The 16,896-nt window shown below is 41.8% G+C and overlaps 2 gene segments (V, D, J or C); both read right to left on the bottom strand.

Moving 5' to 3' along the window:
* Positions 1-892: 892 nt before the first annotated feature.
* On the bottom strand, positions 893-6,332 carry LOC134317848 (immunoglobulin kappa variable 4-1-like). The segment is given in 3 exon segments: positions 893-1,114; positions 5,962-6,156; positions 6,284-6,332. Coding segments are annotated over 3 exon segments (273 nt in total).
* A 1,602-nt stretch (positions 6,333-7,934) lies between these two features.
* Positions 7,935-11,903, bottom strand: LOC134325587 (Ig kappa chain V region 3381-like). The segment is given in 3 exon segments: positions 7,935-8,049; positions 11,367-11,721; positions 11,849-11,903. Coding segments are annotated over 3 exon segments (519 nt in total).
* Between the last annotated feature and the right edge of the window lie 4,993 nt (positions 11,904-16,896).

The raw sequence follows: 16,896 nt of genomic DNA, 5'->3' as shown, positions 1-16,896 counted from the left end.
AGTGGACATGGGAGCTCCTGCCAGGAGGGAGTTGCAGTAGTCCAACCGTGAGATTACAAGTGATTGGACCAGAATCTGGGTAGCTTCCCTGAAGAGAAATGGTCGAATCTTCCTGATGTTGTACAGGAGGAACCGGCACCATCTTGTCATGTTGGCTATATAAGGAGAGAATGTCAGCTGGTTATCCAGGACAACACCAAGGCTTCTTACCTTATCAGATGGTCTGATCTGGGAGTCATCAAGAGAAATGACTAGGTCCTGGGTTGGAGATTGATCTTTGTACATTGCATTGTAAAAGTATTAATTTACCTCTCTTATTTAATCCCTGCTGCATAGACCAATTCACTCCTTCACCCAGATTCATTTTTTTTCCTTCTTGCATTTATGCTGCATATCAGTGAACAAACAGTTTGGATCATTCATTTCACGCTGAGGTGCATTTTTGGGCATGGTATTATTAAACCCCTTGTCATTTCTCATGTGTGTTTTCATGACAAAATGTAGTTTGGGAGATCAGACAGACTCGTCTGAGCTTTCTCCAGGTGATAAATGGTGTAGTGTGTGATCCCCAATCACCGATCAGTTGTGTAGTGTGAAAACCACCAAGACTTAAAAGACTCCCGATTACAAGAGATCAGGTTGTGTAATGTGAACTTAGCATTAGATTCTCTGTTCTGGATTCTCCAGTCTAATCAAACATTGTAGGAGAAGACTCGGTGCTATGCCACAAAGAGAACGTACTAAGTAAAGGGGCCAAGTTTATCTTGTTTATCTTCTTGTAATAAATGTACTTGCATTAAAGGTTTGATTTCTCTCTGAATGTCAGTGTGCAACTGAGCTCATTAAAACCACATACACAATTTGTATGACTACAGAGTGGATTTACCTAGAACCTTTTATTTCTGAACTGTATTGACTAAAACAGTGTTTACTTTAGAGCTCCAGAACCTCCAGTCTGAAACGTTTATCATTCTTTACATCAGAAAGGAGCTTCATTCCTGAATATGTTAGTTTATTCCAAGTCAGATTTAGTTCTTTCAGGTGTGAGGGGTTTGATCTCAGAGCTGAAGCCAGAGCAGCACAACCTACATATGATACACCACAACGATCCAACCTGCAGAAAGAACAAAGATCAGATTTTCATTGTTTATAATCAGAACTATTATATACAGTATAACCAATCAATAAATCACACTCACATACAAAAAAACCTGCAAGAACACATAAATACTGTGATTTACAAACACTAAACTTGATAAGTGAACAGCATAGTGGGTCTAGTGCAGCAGATGATTCTGACCTTCTGTCACTTAAACTCTGTGTATTTTTATTGTGAAACTGTATAAAACACAGAAGTTATGATCACACTTAAATATTAGTGATTCATTGTTTACTCAATTTATTTAAACACAGTGACAGTTTATAGTAGATTTACAGATTCTATGTGATTGCAGCCACTACAATTTATTACTGACTACATTTCCCAGACTTTACAAGATGGCAGAGCCGCTGCTATAGTGTTGTAATGTTACAGACGGAAAAAGGTGCTTGCGGTAAAAATTGAAATAGGCTTTAATTTGAAACACTGATCCAAAAACAGTGGTTGTTGTACAAGCGTGGGTCAAAACCAGTTAATAACCAAACCACAACATCAAATCCAAAACACAGTCCATAAGGGAAAATTGTACCCAGAAACAGGATCGAAAACCAGATACAATAACTAGAAAAACACAGTACAAAAGGGCAAGCCAAAACTCAAAGAGGTTATACGGAAATGGGTCAAAGCACGATATACAGAGACAGAAAAAGAACCCTCGGTACGCAACTGTAAACAGTGGCAATATAGCACAGGGAGAACCAACTGGAGTAGACAGTGGTTTGAACCCTGTTTAGTTGCTTGTAGTCAGCAAAGCGTTTCTTAAATGACCGACCAGAACTGGAGACAACTTGGAACTGATTCGGAATCGGACTTTATTGGCCAAGTATGCTCACACATACAAGGAATTTGTTTTTGGTTACACAGATGCTTGCAGTGCATGAAAAATACAGTAAAGACAATCTTATTCACACAGCTCACTCTCTCTAACACACACATTCATACCCGTAAACATAGAAAACATTGTAAACATTTAGCATGTGCAATTTACATTGTAATTTTAAAAAGGTGCAGTTTTGTGCAATATAAAAACTATAGAAAATATAAAAATATATAAATATGAAATGGAAGTAAGGTGAAAATCCTGTGTATGCCATTACATAAATGAAATAGGTAGTTTTTGATGTGCAAGTGTCCCGAGTATTAACAATACAGTAGTGTTCAATTGTTCATGAGCGTAATGGAGATTGGATAAAAGCTTCTCTGTAGCCTGGTCGTTCGGGTCTTCATGTGGCTGGAGCGTCGGCCTGATGGAAGGCACCGAAACAGGTGATGGCCAGGGTGAGACGGGTCAGTGATGATTTTCTCTGCACGCTTCCTGGTTCTGGAGGCATGCAGGTCCAGCAGTGTGGGCAGCTTTACACCTATGGTCCTCTCTGCAGACTTGATGATGCGCTGCAGTCTCTTGGTGTCATGTTTTGTGATCGCGCTGCCCCACACTGTGATGGATGTGGTGACGATGGACTCTATGATGGCTGTGTAGAACTGCACCATCAGCTCTTGGGGTAGGTTGAACTTCCTCAGCTGGTACAGAAAGTACATCCTCTGTTGAGCCCTCTTGATGATGGAGTTGATGTTGCTGTCCCACTTCAGGTCCTTGGAGATCGTTGTGCCCAGGAACTTGTAGGACTCCACAGCCAGCACAGTCCTGTCTAGGATGGTGAGTGCTGGCAGGGTTGGGGGGATCCTCCTGAAGTCCACGGTCATCTCCACTGTTTTTGCTGTGTTCAGCTCCAGATTGTTCTGACTGCTCCAGAGGACAACCTGATCAACCACCCGTCTATAAGCAGACTCATCACTGTCACTGATGAGACCAATGACTGTAGTGTCATCTGCAAACTTCAGGATTTTAACAGAGGAGTCCATGGAGGTACAGTCATTTGTGTACAGCGAGAAGAGCAGTGGGGAGAGTACACAACCCTGTGGGGCACCCGTGCTGATTTTTCGGGTCCCTGAAGTACACTTTCCCAGCCTCACCTGCTGTTTTCTGCCAGTAAGAAAGTCAGTTATCCACTGGCAGCTGGAGGCTGGTACGCTGAGTTCAGTCAGTTTGCTGTGTAATTGTCCTGGAATAATTGTGTTGAAGGCTGAGCTGAAGTCCAGGAACAGAATTCTTGCATAAGTTCCTGGGTGATCAAGGTGTTGGAGGATGAAGTGGAGACCCATGTTCACTGCATCGTCCACCGACCGGTTGGCCCGATAGGCAAATTGCAGGGGATCTAGCAGGGGGTCCGTGATTTCCTTAATGTGGTTGAGAACCAGTCTTTCAAAGGACTTCATGACCACAGAGGTCAGGGCAACAGGTCTGTAGTCGTTTAGTCCTGTGGTAGTTGCCTTTTTGGGAATGGGTTTTATTGTGGAGCATTTAAAACAGGACGGAACAACACACAGCTCCAGTGATCTGTTGAAGATCTTAGTGAAGACAGGTGCAAGCTGGTCTGCACAGGTCCTCAGGCAGGAGGGAGAGATTCCATCAGGACCTGGGGCCTTCTTGACTTTCTGTTTTTTAAAAAGTCTCAGCGCGTCTTCCTCGCAGATCTTCAGGGCAGGCTGGATGGGTGGCTGATAGTCAGATGGGTGTGAAGTGGTGTTGGATGGGAGCTCGTTGCTGGGCTGTTCAAACCTGCAGTAGAATCTGTTAAGGTCGTCGGCCAGTTGACGATCTCCCATTGTCTGTGTAGGTGGCCTTTTGTAGCTGGTGATGTTCTGCAGACACCTCCAGGTGGTTGATGGCTCATTTGTGGACATCATGCTGCTTAGCTTGTTGGAGTAGTTCTTCTTTGCAGCCTTGATCTCTTTGGTTAGGATGTTCCTTGCCTGGTTGTACAGCGCCCGATCCCCACTTCTATATGCTACCTCCTTAGACCGGCGCAGCTGTTTCAATTTGGCATTAAACCAGGGCTTGTCATTATTGTATTTAATGCGAGTCCTGGTGGGAACACCAATGTCTTCACAAAAACTGATGTAAGATATCACAGTGTCCGTGTATTCATCCAGACTGCTTGTGGCATCATCAAACACACACCAGTCTGTTAATTCCATGCAGTCCTGAAGCCTTTCTTTAGCCTCATTAGTCCATTTCTTCACCGTGCTGACTACAGGTTTGGCACACTTGAGCTTCTGTCTGTAGGTCGGGAGAAGATGAACTAAACAGTGGTCAGATAGTCCCAGTGCTGCACGGGGGACAGAGCGGTACGCACCTTTAAATACAGTATAGCAGTGATCTAAAATGTTGCTCTCCCTGGTGGGGCAGGTAACATGCTGTCTGTATTTAGGTAGTTTGTTGTTAAGTTTTGCTCTGTTAAAGTCCCCTAAGATGATAAAAACAGAGTCTGTGTGTTTGTGCTCCACACTGAGGATCTGATCAGCGAGTGCGCTCAGTGCCTCGCGCGCACACGCTTGAGGTGGAATGTAAACAGCAACAAGCACAACTGATAAACTCCCGCGGACAATAAAACGGTCTACAGTTCAAGAAAAGTGATTCCAGATTAGGGCTGCATGTTCTGCATTAACACTGTGACATCTGTACACCAGCCTTGGTTGATATAAAAGCAAATTCCGCCGCCTTTTTTCTTGCCGGAAAGCTCCGCGTCGCGGTCCGCTCGGTGGAGATGAAAGCCGTGCAGGTGGAGCGCTCTGTCCGGGAAGGAATCGGTGAGCTAGGTCTCAGTGAAGCACAGTACAGCAGAGAGAGAAAAGTCCTTGTTGGTACGGTTTAACAGTGAAAGTTCGTTCATTTTATTTCCTAAAGAGCGAAGGTTTGTCATATGGATGCTGGGTAGCGGTGTACGAAGTCCGCGCTGTCGGAGTTTGACGAGCGCTCCGGCGCGCTTCCCACGTCTGCGCATCTGCTTGCGTCTGCTCAGGAGCGCAGCCGCTCCGCTGACCAAAATGTCCAAAAAACTGTCCGAAAATGAAAAATCAGGAAATATACCTGGTGGCATGAGCTTCCTAATGTTCAGCAGCTCTTCTACACTGTATTGGAGTGTGTTTGGATCACACATGCCATAACAAACAAACAAAAACAAACAAAGCACTACGGAGCTCCTAACCAGTGTCGCCATCTGCGGCGCCATCTTGGATAACCTCATATATCCAATATCCAATAACTTGGATAAAAAGCGGAAAATGTTGCGTTTCCATCAACTACAGTTATGCGAAAAAACCTTTACATCACGTGAGAGACGTCGGGCAGAACGAGCAACGACCCCTCTAATGTGGGCTCAAATCTCCGTGCCACGGCGACGTTCACCCCGCATCTGGGAACGTAAACGCACTAAACTATTTGCAGAACCATTTTTCAGACGAGCTTTGGATCTAGAATTTCAGAATGTCAAAATCAGTCGATGATGAGCTGTGCACCATGATCGGGTCCTCTGTAGAGCCTTCTGATTCCTTCTAAAACTAAATAAGCAGGTAAATGTGTTTGTGGTCTATACCAGCTTTACACCACTGTGACCCTGATCAGGATGAAGTGGTTGTTATTATGTTAATAATAATAAAGCTTGTATTTAGGAGAAGTAGTGAGTGAGTGAGGTGTTTCCTGTACAGAGTGAATGATTGTACTGTATCACATCCTCCCCCTCAGCACCTGCAGTCGGTCCCAGCTGCAGCAGTGCAGTTACTGTACACTTCCACTCACCCAGGTTTTTGTACCACCATATAACACTGTGTGAAGACCCAGCTACCACTGATCTTATGTAAACTCTGACAGTAATAATCTCCTGCATCTCCAGTCTCAATTCTACTGATGGTCAGAGTGAAGTCAGATCCAGATCCACTGCCACTGAAACGATCTGGAATACCTGATGCTCTGCTGCTAGTGTAGTAGATCAGGAGTTTAGGAGCTTCTCCAGGTTTCTGCTGATACCAGGCAAAATACTGACCCCAGCTATCAGAGTAAACATTAGAACTGGTTTTACAGCTGATGGTGACTGAAGCTCCTGGATCAACATGTTTTACTGCAGGACTCTGAGTCACAGTCACCTGACCTCTGGATCCTGAAAACAATAAGAAGAATAAAGACGTTCACTACATGAAGAACCATGTGGAGTTTGAAGTTCATCTAGTGGATCTTCTCCACATGGAAGAGCCTCCTCACCAGTAGAACATAAAGCATTGTGTTACCTTGAGTGCAGAGAGCCAGTGTGCAGATGAAGATGGAGATGAAGGTCATGGTTGATGTGGGTGAAGATGCTGGTCAGCAGCTCTCAGTCATGAAGTGTTAAACTCACAGAGCTTTAAACACTGACAGAGCACTGAAGCATGTAGTGTGTGTGTGTGTGTGTGTGTGTGTGTGTGTGTGTGTGTGTGTGTGTGTGTGTGTGTGTGTGTGTGTGGAATCACTGGAGTGGAACAGAGGTTTTTGTACGACGGCTTCATTGGAATGTATCACTGTGCTACACTTTTGGTGGAGGAACCAAACTCAGCGTCAGTAAGTAGTTTTATTTCTTCTACATTAAAAACATTTTTATTTTTAATATCATTTATTAATCTTCATATAAACTAGAAAAAAATAAGTATTAATAACAATAAATAAACAGTAACTGAATATTTAACCTTCAATAAATACTGTGGTACCTTGTAACTCGGCGTCTGCTAAACTTGAAATCTTTGAAACTTGACGCCCTTCGTGGAGAAATTTGTACCTTTAAACTCGGCTTTTAGCTTAAACTCGAACTGTGTGGGACTGTCGCTTTGTTCACATTAATGCTGTCCGTGATCATGATAATGCTTTGCTATCATTGAAAAAGGAAAGTGCACAATAAACAGCAGCACCACGACCCAGATCAACCACAGAGCATCATAAAATCATAACCGCTGCTTACCTGAGCTTCTCTTCTTCACATTGAGACCAAATCTACATCAGTGTGTTGTTACATCAGGGATTTAATCCACTTGTTTTTCTTCTTGGAGACTTTTGGAGACCAACATGGACTCTTTTTACTTCTATAACTCCAGATCAGAATTAGTTAGAAGCTAAAAATATAATATGGTGATTGTAAACAACATTTGCTACAGGAATAAATTGTTGGTAATTGAATATAATATTTTATTATTTTTAATATATATAATAAAATATTCACATAATGAAATATATGCAGTTCCACAGAACCATGAAACACATTAACAGGTTTCACAAACATCCTTATGGGAAAAATACCTTAAAACTCAGCGCCACGCCCAGAACCAATTGACATTAAGTTAAGGTACCACTATATACAATTACTAAATATATAACCGTTACTAAATACTTACAGTTTCTGAATATTAAAGACTGAATAAATGTGCAGGTGTTTTTGATGGTAAATATAAAGCTGGTCTCTGGTTGATGAAGTTTAGTGTAAACTGGTACGAGTGACTGGTGCTGATGTAAAATCCAGACAAATGCTGCTGTGTGTTTGTGCTAAACAATGAATATTTCTGTAATCAGCTACATCTGGATGTGCTGCAGTCAGTTGTGTTGAATGCTAAAGTAATAAGAGTTGATATTGAATATGTGCTAACAGAAGCTTGCAGATGTTTCTACTGAACTGCAGTGATGTGAGAACAGTGTGCAGCAGCACTGCATTGATGATTGAACACAGATGAAGGTTTCCAGTCTGGATGCTTAATAAGCAGTAAGGAGGAAATGATGTGGAAACGTTTCTAAATGGGACTTTTTGTTCTGTTTCTCCTGTACAGCCGGTCCCACGGTGAAGCCGTCCGTGTCTCTGCTCCCTCCCTCCTCTCTGCAGCTGTCTGAGGGATCGGCCTCGCTGCTCTGCCTGCTGTCTGGTTACTCTCCACAGGGGGCGCTGGTGAGCTGGACGGTGGACGGCACAGTGCTGGAGGACGGGGTGGTGACCGGAGCAGAAGAACTGAAAGGGGGCAGTTGGAGGCGTGGCAGCACCCTGACCCTCAACAAAGCACAGTGGGAAAAGGGGGAGGAGTTTGGCTGTAAGGTCTCACACGGTGGCGTCAATCATCATCCCGTCGTATTCAGAAAGAACCAGTGTGAAGGCTAGCAGCTCCCAGATAGAACTGAACATGGAGACACTTCCACATGCTTCTACAATGGAGTTTCAGTTCTACACAATGCTGCATTTCGGTCTTTCCTCTGTTCAGTGTCCTGTTGCTCTTCCTGTAGTTTTGCTGTGCTGAAATAAAGCTTGATTTTGGACATTGTCTGGTCTTTTCTTCTAGTTCATCATCATGATGAGTGTTAGGAGACAAGATGTTTAGCTGGAGATTCAGTGCTATGTGTTGTGCTTCAGTGAGTTTGGATGAAGGAAGTTGAACATCTGGTGAAAGTGCTGCTCTATTCTGGGAGAAAGCAGATCACTCAGCCGGCTTCATGCAAATCTCACTTTCACCCCCATGTTCTCTCACTTTAGCTTCTACACATTATAATTAGCTGCTTTTGGTTGGTTGTTGGGGGGCTGGTTTCACTCCTTAAAATTAATGCTGCACCCCTTTAGAAATGTGAATAAACACTTATTGCTGTAACACTGAGAAATCATGAAGAAATGAAGCATTGAAGATCATCACACACGTTCTTTTATTCACCTTCAGGAGGAAAGATCAGACTTCACAGTAAATACATGTGAATAAGGAGAACATCAGTAGGACCAACACTAGATATATTTTTTTCATGCCAGAAGTTAAAGTTCAGAGGTGATTCCACAAACAGCAATATGAAGGTTTTGTAAAAGAGTTATTTCAGATTGTTCCTTTCTACACCAACCACGTCCACATATTTATGCTCCTTCATTCATTCTTACTATCTGAGGCATCAAGAACATTTAAAGATCCTTCACAAATGCAGCCATCAAAAGTATTTTCTCTTTATAAATCAATGGTTTTATTAAAATGATGAAATCTCTGAATGTGTCACTGATAGTTCTATGACCACAAGGTGGCAGTATTACATCTAAGTCTTTAAGCTAGAACAATTAACAAAATCAATTTAACATACACAAGCAAATACAATAAAGGAAGAATAAACATAAACAGCTAATATACATGTTTTGATTAGAAACACTAAACACAACATAACATTGTTTCATAAATGAGCCAGATTTAGATCAGATGTGTTAGAAAGAATCTGATGGAGTCACAGCAAATGTTCCAGCTGTTTGGCTGAACATCTGGAGGTGAACAAAGAGGTGAAGTTGGAGGAACCTCCTGTGCTGGGATGCTGTCTACAACTATCAGGAGATGCTGAGTGAAGTTACTTCAGCAGCTGTAACAGAGCCTACCATGAAGCTCCAACCATAGAAATGCTTTGTGCTGAGACAGTGAGATCAGCACGGTGGTGCAGTGATAGCTCAGTGGTTAAGGTACTGGATTAGTAAACAGAAGGTTGCTGGTTCAAGCCTCACCACCACCAAGTTGCCACTGTTGGGTCCCTGAGCAAGGCCCTTAACCCTCAATTGTTCATCGTGTTCTGCTCATTGAAGTCGCTTTGGATAAAAGCGTCTGCTAAATGCTGAAAATGTAAATGTAAATGGTGCAGACAGGATTTATTTAAGGCTGCATAAATATTATTGTCTCTGCTACACCACATGGCCAAAAGTATGTGGACACCTGACCATAAGCTTTCCATTCCAAAGCTATCTGCAGTAACATTTTGAAGTGTGTGTGTGGGAATTTGAGCCAAAAAATAAAAATAAAATGTGCATATGTTGGATGAGGACACCTGCCATCGAATCTGGACTCAAAGAACAGAGGCCTCAGACAATTTATTCCCCTTTACCAAACACACTCATCTGGAATCCCAGTAGCCTGAATTGGTATCTTAGAACAAGTATCAAGTACAATCTAATCTTAACTGAAAACAATCTAAAAACAAGACAGAAGCTTTCAGGAATCAATAATGAGGCCATGTAGCATGTGGCAATAGGAAAATAAAAGAAAATTAAACACAACCCCACCAAACAGCTATTGATTACGTCATCTTGCCATGTCTGGATCGGATAAGCACATACAATCCTGGCAAGAGGTCAACTGTTTGGGGAAAGCCTGGATGTTGCACAATAAGTTCACAGATTCTGCCAAGTGGAGGGACGATTCTTACAGTTACAGTTCTGCTTCAAATCTAAAAACATTTTCATCATTTGCAGCATGGATGGTTTTACAATCAGGAGACGACAATGATTTGTGATTCGTGGTGTATCAGAGGTGCATCATGTTTCTTGAATGTCGTCTACTTGATTACTTTATTTGATTCTGAACTCCTTCCTTCTAGAACATGAACACTGTGCTGTACTGTGTCGTCTCGTTTAGTAAAGTGGTCTTTATTCCTAAACAGAGGCGTATCTTAGGCTGAAGGACGTAGAAGCCAAGAATAGAGGAGGCATCAATGAGGATTTGGGATGCAGCCCAGATATCTGACCATTAAAGATTTTCTTTTCCTTGACATTCCACCTCACCCATCAAGTTGATATAATGTGTGATTAATGAGAACTTATTCCACTGATCATTATTGGTGGTGTTGGGCAAAACACAACCACATATTAAAAATAAGGTTTATGTTAGAGGTAAAGCCTGGGTGAGGTCAGAGTTCATCAAATCCACATAAACTAAAACCTTTTCACCATTTCCTTTCATCTACTGACAATCCAAATTTACAGATATCACATGTTCATCAACCAAAACTGGTCCTTCTAAACTGAAGTGGTTTTACAGGACGTGCAAATTCATATGAAAGGTCAAAAGTCAAACCTGATACGACCCTGACCAGCATTAAGCAATTAATTAAAAAATTAAAATTTATATAGTGTACAGTAATTTATATTATTATAAATTATATTATATTATTATTATATTTATAGAGTAATTTATATTAGAGGCTGAATGGTGGTGAGGCTGTTATTGTTAAGACCAGAGCTCAGTTTTCATACTCTTGGTGCTTGTACTTTAAACAGTTTGGCATGTTCTCTTCATGGGTAATAAGATTTATTTCCATTGTCTGCAACCATGCAAAATGCTGTTGACATTCTGTGTTTCTGGGTAAGCTCTGAACTCAATGTGACCCTGATCAGGATGAAGTTGTTATTAAGTGGTTGTTATTATGTTAATAATAATAAAGCTTGTATTTAGGAGCAGTAGTGAGTGAGTGAGGTGTTTCCTGTACAGAGTGAATGATTGTACTGTATCACATCCTCCCCCTCAGCACCTGCAGTCGGTCCCAGCTGCAGCAGTGCAGTTACTGTACACTTCCACTCACCCAGGTTTTTGTACCACCATATAACACTGTGTGAAGCCACCACCACTATGGAAACTCTGACAGTAATAATCTCCTGCATCTCCAGTCTCAATTCTACTGATGGTCAGAGTGAAGTCAGATCCAGATCCACTGCCACTGAAACGATCTGGAATACCTGATGCTCTGCTGTTAGTTTTGTAGATCAGGAGTTTAGGAGCTTCTCCAGGTTTCTGCTGATACCAGGCTAAAAGATAACATTTACAACTACTGCCAAGGTGAACATCAGAACTGGTTTTACAGTTGATGGTGACTGAAGCTCCTGGATCAACATGTTTTACTGCAGGACTCTGAGTCACAGTCACCTGACCTCTGGATCCTGAAAACAATAAGAAGAATAAAGACGTTCACTACATGAAGAACCGTGTGGAGTTTGAAGATCATCTAGTGGATCTTCTCCACATGGCAGAGCCTCCTCACCAGTAGAACATAAAGCATTGTGTTACCTTGAGTGCAGAGAGCCAGTGTGCAGATGAAGATGGAGATGAAGGTCATGGTTGATGTGGGTGAAGATGCTGGTCAGCAGCTCTCAGTCATGAAGTGTTAAACTCACAGAGCTTTAAATACTGACAGAGCACTGAAGCATGTAGTGTGTGTGTGTGTGTGTGTGTGTGTGTGTGTGTGTGTGTGTGTGTGTGTAGAATCACTGTAGTGGAACAGTGTAAATGTGTCACTCAGAGATGCAATACTGCCACCTTATGGTGAAAGAACAATCAGCTGGTACATATGGAAGTATCTCCTGTACTGTCTCTTATTCTCCCTTTATTTACTATAGTAATTGTGGCCTGCACTCATGTACTCAGTATTTAGGAGGGGTGTCCACATAATTTAAAATACTCCATATTATCTAAATAAAGACAGATGATAGTTTGATATAAAAGTTGTAATAAATGATCAGAAAGAGTTACAAGGTTTAGCTCCTCCTCATATCCACTATTAGGTGAATATACCATATGTTCACATTGTAGGTATACTGTTACTGACTGTAGCTCATCTGTAATTCTGCACAGTGTTACGTGTTCAGTGATTTATGGGGTAGAAAGGAATCGATTCAATCATGAAACACCACAAAGAGAGGAACATGCTCAGTACTGTAGTGCTTTGTAGATGATGGTGTTCAGTGGAGTGCAGCTTTAGCAGCTCTGCAGATGTTCTCAGATCAGTGTGTGTTTCAGAGAACTTCTTCTACAGCTGAGGGAGGTTTTTGTACCAGTAAATAACACTGTGTGAAGGGAGTGCCCCAATCCTGCTGACAGTAATAATCTCCTGCATCTTCAGCCTGGACTCCAGTGATTTTTAGAGTAAATTCTGTACCAGATCCACTTCCACTAAAACGTTCAGGAATCCCAGACTGACGAGTAGTTGCAGCATAGATCAGGAGTTTAGGAGCTTCTCCAGGTTTCTGCTGGTACCAGTCATGTTCAGTGCCAATGTTCCGACTGGCTCTGCAGTTGATGGTAACAGTTTGTCCTGGAGAAACCGAGTGAGATCCTGGAGTCTGAGTCATGATGATTTCTCCAAACGACTCTAAAGAGAAGAAGAGAGAAAAGTTGAAGGTGATAAAGAGACGGTGATGGTGAGCGCTGATGTTGGAGGACTGATATGAAGATAGTAAATAAACAGTGAATCTCACGTTGAGTGAGGAGGCCGAGTGTATTCAGCAGTAGAATCAGAACCTTCATCATTGTGCTGCGTCTCAGTGACTCTGAAAGTTCTGAACCCAGTCTGATCAGAACTACAGCTCTTATAGTGTGTGTGTGTGTGTGTGTGTGTGTGTGTGTGTGTGTGTGGAATCACTGGAGTGGAACAGAGGTTTTTGTACGATGGCTTCATTGGAATGTATCACTGTGCTACACTTTTGGTGGAGGAACCAAACTCATTGTAAAAAGTAAGTAGTTTTATTTCTTCTAAATTTAAAATATTTCAGTTATTAATAACAATAAATATACAGTAACTGTAATATTTAGTAATTGTGTACATTTATTAATGACTGAATATTAAAGATTGAATAAATGTGCAGGTGTTTTTGATGGTAAATATAAAGCTGGTCTCTGTGTGTTTGTGCTAAACAGTGAATATTTCTGTAATCAGCTACAGTCATGTGAAAAAGTTAGGACACCCCATGAGAACCTTTGTCCTTTCGAACATATTTAAACATAATGAACATTTGAGCTTCATGTGAACAGTACTGAGAGTTTGAGGTTATATAACTAAACAAATAAAAATGGAAAAAAAAATACTTTAACACAAGCTTGACTGAAAATCTGAGATTTTGAGGACAAACCCCCTCCTTCTACACAACCATTATAGCCCCATCAGGCCTCTTTTGTCATGCACATGCTGACAGATAACACACTATTCAACCCACCCCCAACGTTTATCCCAGCAAACCTGTGAGTTACCTTTTCCTAAGTAATTTCACTACATAAATGTAAATTGACTGTGAGGAAAAAGTTAGGACACCCTCTGTCCTAATAGCTGGTATTTCCCCCTTTGGCTGAAATAACCTCAGTTTGACGTTTCCTATAACCATCTACCGTCTCTTACATCGACTGGGAGAAAGTTTTTCTCTCTCCTCCATGCAGAATTTCTTCAGCTGTGAGGTTGGAGGGGTTTCCTGCATGTACAGCCCGTTTTAAATCACCCCACAGCATCTCAATAGGATTAAGATCTGGGCTTTAACTCGACCATTCCAGACCTCTCCATTTCTTTCCTTTGATTCATTCCTTGGTGGATTTACTGGAATGTTTTGGGTCGATGTCATGTTTCATGGTCCACCTCTGCTTCAGCTTCAGCTTTTGAACAGATGGTCCTTAATTTTTCTCAAGCACCCTCTGATACAGTAAATAATTCATTGTGGATTATATGATGGTGAGCTTACCAGACCCTGCTGCTGCAAAGTTGTTAAATGTTCTCCACTTGTAATTATTTTCTAATTGTTTTGAGATCTTTTTAAATTCCTTCCCAGACTCATATGCATCTACTCACCATGGTGATACCACTCACTTCAACAATCAAGAGCAAACCAAACTAATGTCTGAGCTTTAAATAAAACTCCAGTGTTCTCTAACGATGGTCTAATCATTACAGCTGATGTGGTGACCTGATTCTAATTTTGAACATTTAACTAGTAATAAATGTGGGGGTGTCCTTAATTTTTCCTCACCATAATATTCATTTTTGCTCATTATATTTTACAGCTTGTGTTTAAAGGTATTTTTTCAGTTTTAATTGTTTAATGATATAAGCTCCATCTCTCAGGACTCTCAAATGTCCATTTGTTTAAATATGTTCAAAAAGACAAAAGTTCTCATGGGGTGTCCTAACTTTTTCACATGACTGTACATCTGGTGTTGAATGCTAAAGTAATAAGAGTTGATATTGAATATGTGCTAACAGAAGCTTGCAGATGTTTCTACTGAACTGCAGTGATGTGAGAACAGTGTGCAGCAGCACTGCATTGATGATTGAACACAGATGAAGGTTTCCAGTCTGGATGCTTAATAAGCAGTAAGGAGGAAATGATGTGGAAACGTTTCTAAATGGGACTTTTTGTTCTGTTTCTCCTGTACAGCCGGTCCCACGGTGAAGCCGTCCGTGTCTCTGCTCCCTCCCTCCTCTCTGCAGCTGTCTGAGGGATCGGCCTCGCTGCTCTGCCTGCTGTCTGGTTACTCTCCACAGGGGGCGCTGGTGAGCTGGACGGTGGACAAGAAAGTGGTGCAGGACGGGGTGGTGACCGGAGCAGAAGAACTGAAAGGGGGCAGCTGGAGGCGTGGCAGCACCCTGACCCTCACCAAAGCACAGTGGGAAAAGGGGGAGGAGTTTGGCTGTAAGGTCTCTCACGGTGGCGTCGATCATCCCGTCGTATTCAGAAAGAACCAGTGTGAAGGCTAGCAGCTCCCAGATAGAACTGAACATGGAGACACTTCCACATGCTTCTACAATGGAGTTTCAGTTCTACACAATGCTGCATTTCTGTCTTTCCTCTGTTCAGTGTCCTGTTGCTCTTCCTATAGTTTTGCTGTGCTGAAATAAAGCTTGATTTTGGACATTGTCTGGTCTTTTCTTCTAGTTCATCATCATGATGAGTGTTAGGAGAGAAGATCTTTAGCTGGAGATTCAGTGCTGTGTGTTGTGCTTCAGTGAGTTTGGATGAAGGAAGTTGAACATCTGGTGAAAGTGCTGCTCTATTCTGGGAGAAAGCAGATCATTCAGCCGTCTTTATGCAAATCTCACTTTCACCCCCATGTTCTCTCACTTTAGCTTCTACTTATTATAATTAGCTGCTTTTGGTTGGTTGGTTTTACTTCTCAAATTTAGTGCTGCACCCCCCTCTAGAATTGTGATTTTCATATAAGGCATCCAAAGTTATTTACATTTCAAACAGGCACAAACTTGCTTTACTTTTGAATTTAGCGAATCAAAAGTAACCACTGGAGCTTTCCCAGAGGTTCCAATTATACTGGACTGAGGCCAACACCCACAAACTGTGAGCGCTTCCAAAGGGTTAGTCGTGTCACCTGGTAACTGGGTTTCCTGACAAGTTACAGTTGTGATCTCATGTGAGACGACCCTTTTAAGTTTGTAAATACATTCTCACTAACCCTGATACATAGCCAGTGTCAAACATCACGTTGGAGAATTGCAGGCTAAGATTCCTGATATTCGACTCCAGTTGCTGCAACAAAAGGCACAGCTACAAAACATTAAACAAACCCATACAGGGCACGGTTGTAGTGCTAAACACAAATAGCGCCACCTTAAACAAAACCTTGCAAACTGTAAACTCACTTCTGTCTGGGCTTCAGGTTGAGCATGCACATACTGAACTCCTGAATATGTAAATGTAAGACATGTTGTGAGAAATTGCATCTTCTATAGATAAAATAGCCTTGGGTAGGATTCTTGCGTATTTGGTACCCCTCTCCTTTGTACAAGATATTCTCTCTGCAGCCACTCAGGAAATGGTTACTGATTTGCAAGCGCACCTAGCCTGTTACTTGGGTAGTGCTTTACACCTTTGAATTTGAACATTTAACTAGTAATAAATGTGGGAGTGTCCTTAATTTTTCCTCACCATAATATTCATTTTTGCTCATTATATTTTACAGCTTGTGTTTAAAGGTATTTTTTCAGTTTTAATTGTTTAATGATATAAGCTCCATCTCTCAGGACTCTCAAATGTCCATTTGTTTAAATATGTTCAAAAAGACAAAAGTTCTCATGGGGTGTCCTAACTTTTTCACATGACTAACAACAGCTGCAAATATTTTACTGTCGCTCAATCCGAACTGAGTGGACAAAACATGACATCCAAAAACGTTCATTGGGGGATTGTTAACTGCAGCCACAGCCATCGGATCAATTCTAGGCCTCGGAACCTCGGCTGTGAACGCTGTTACTCTAGCCAGTGTCAAACATCACGTTGGAGAATTGCAGGCTAAGATTCCTGATATTCGACTCCAGTTGCTGCAACAAAAGGCACAGCTACAAA

Source organism: Trichomycterus rosablanca, chromosome 1, assembly GCF_030014385.1.
Source record: "Trichomycterus rosablanca isolate fTriRos1 chromosome 1, fTriRos1.hap1, whole genome shotgun sequence".
Taxonomy (NCBI): Eukaryota; Metazoa; Chordata; class Actinopteri; order Siluriformes; family Trichomycteridae; genus Trichomycterus; species Trichomycterus rosablanca.
This window is presented reverse-complemented; position numbering and strand designations above follow the sequence as displayed.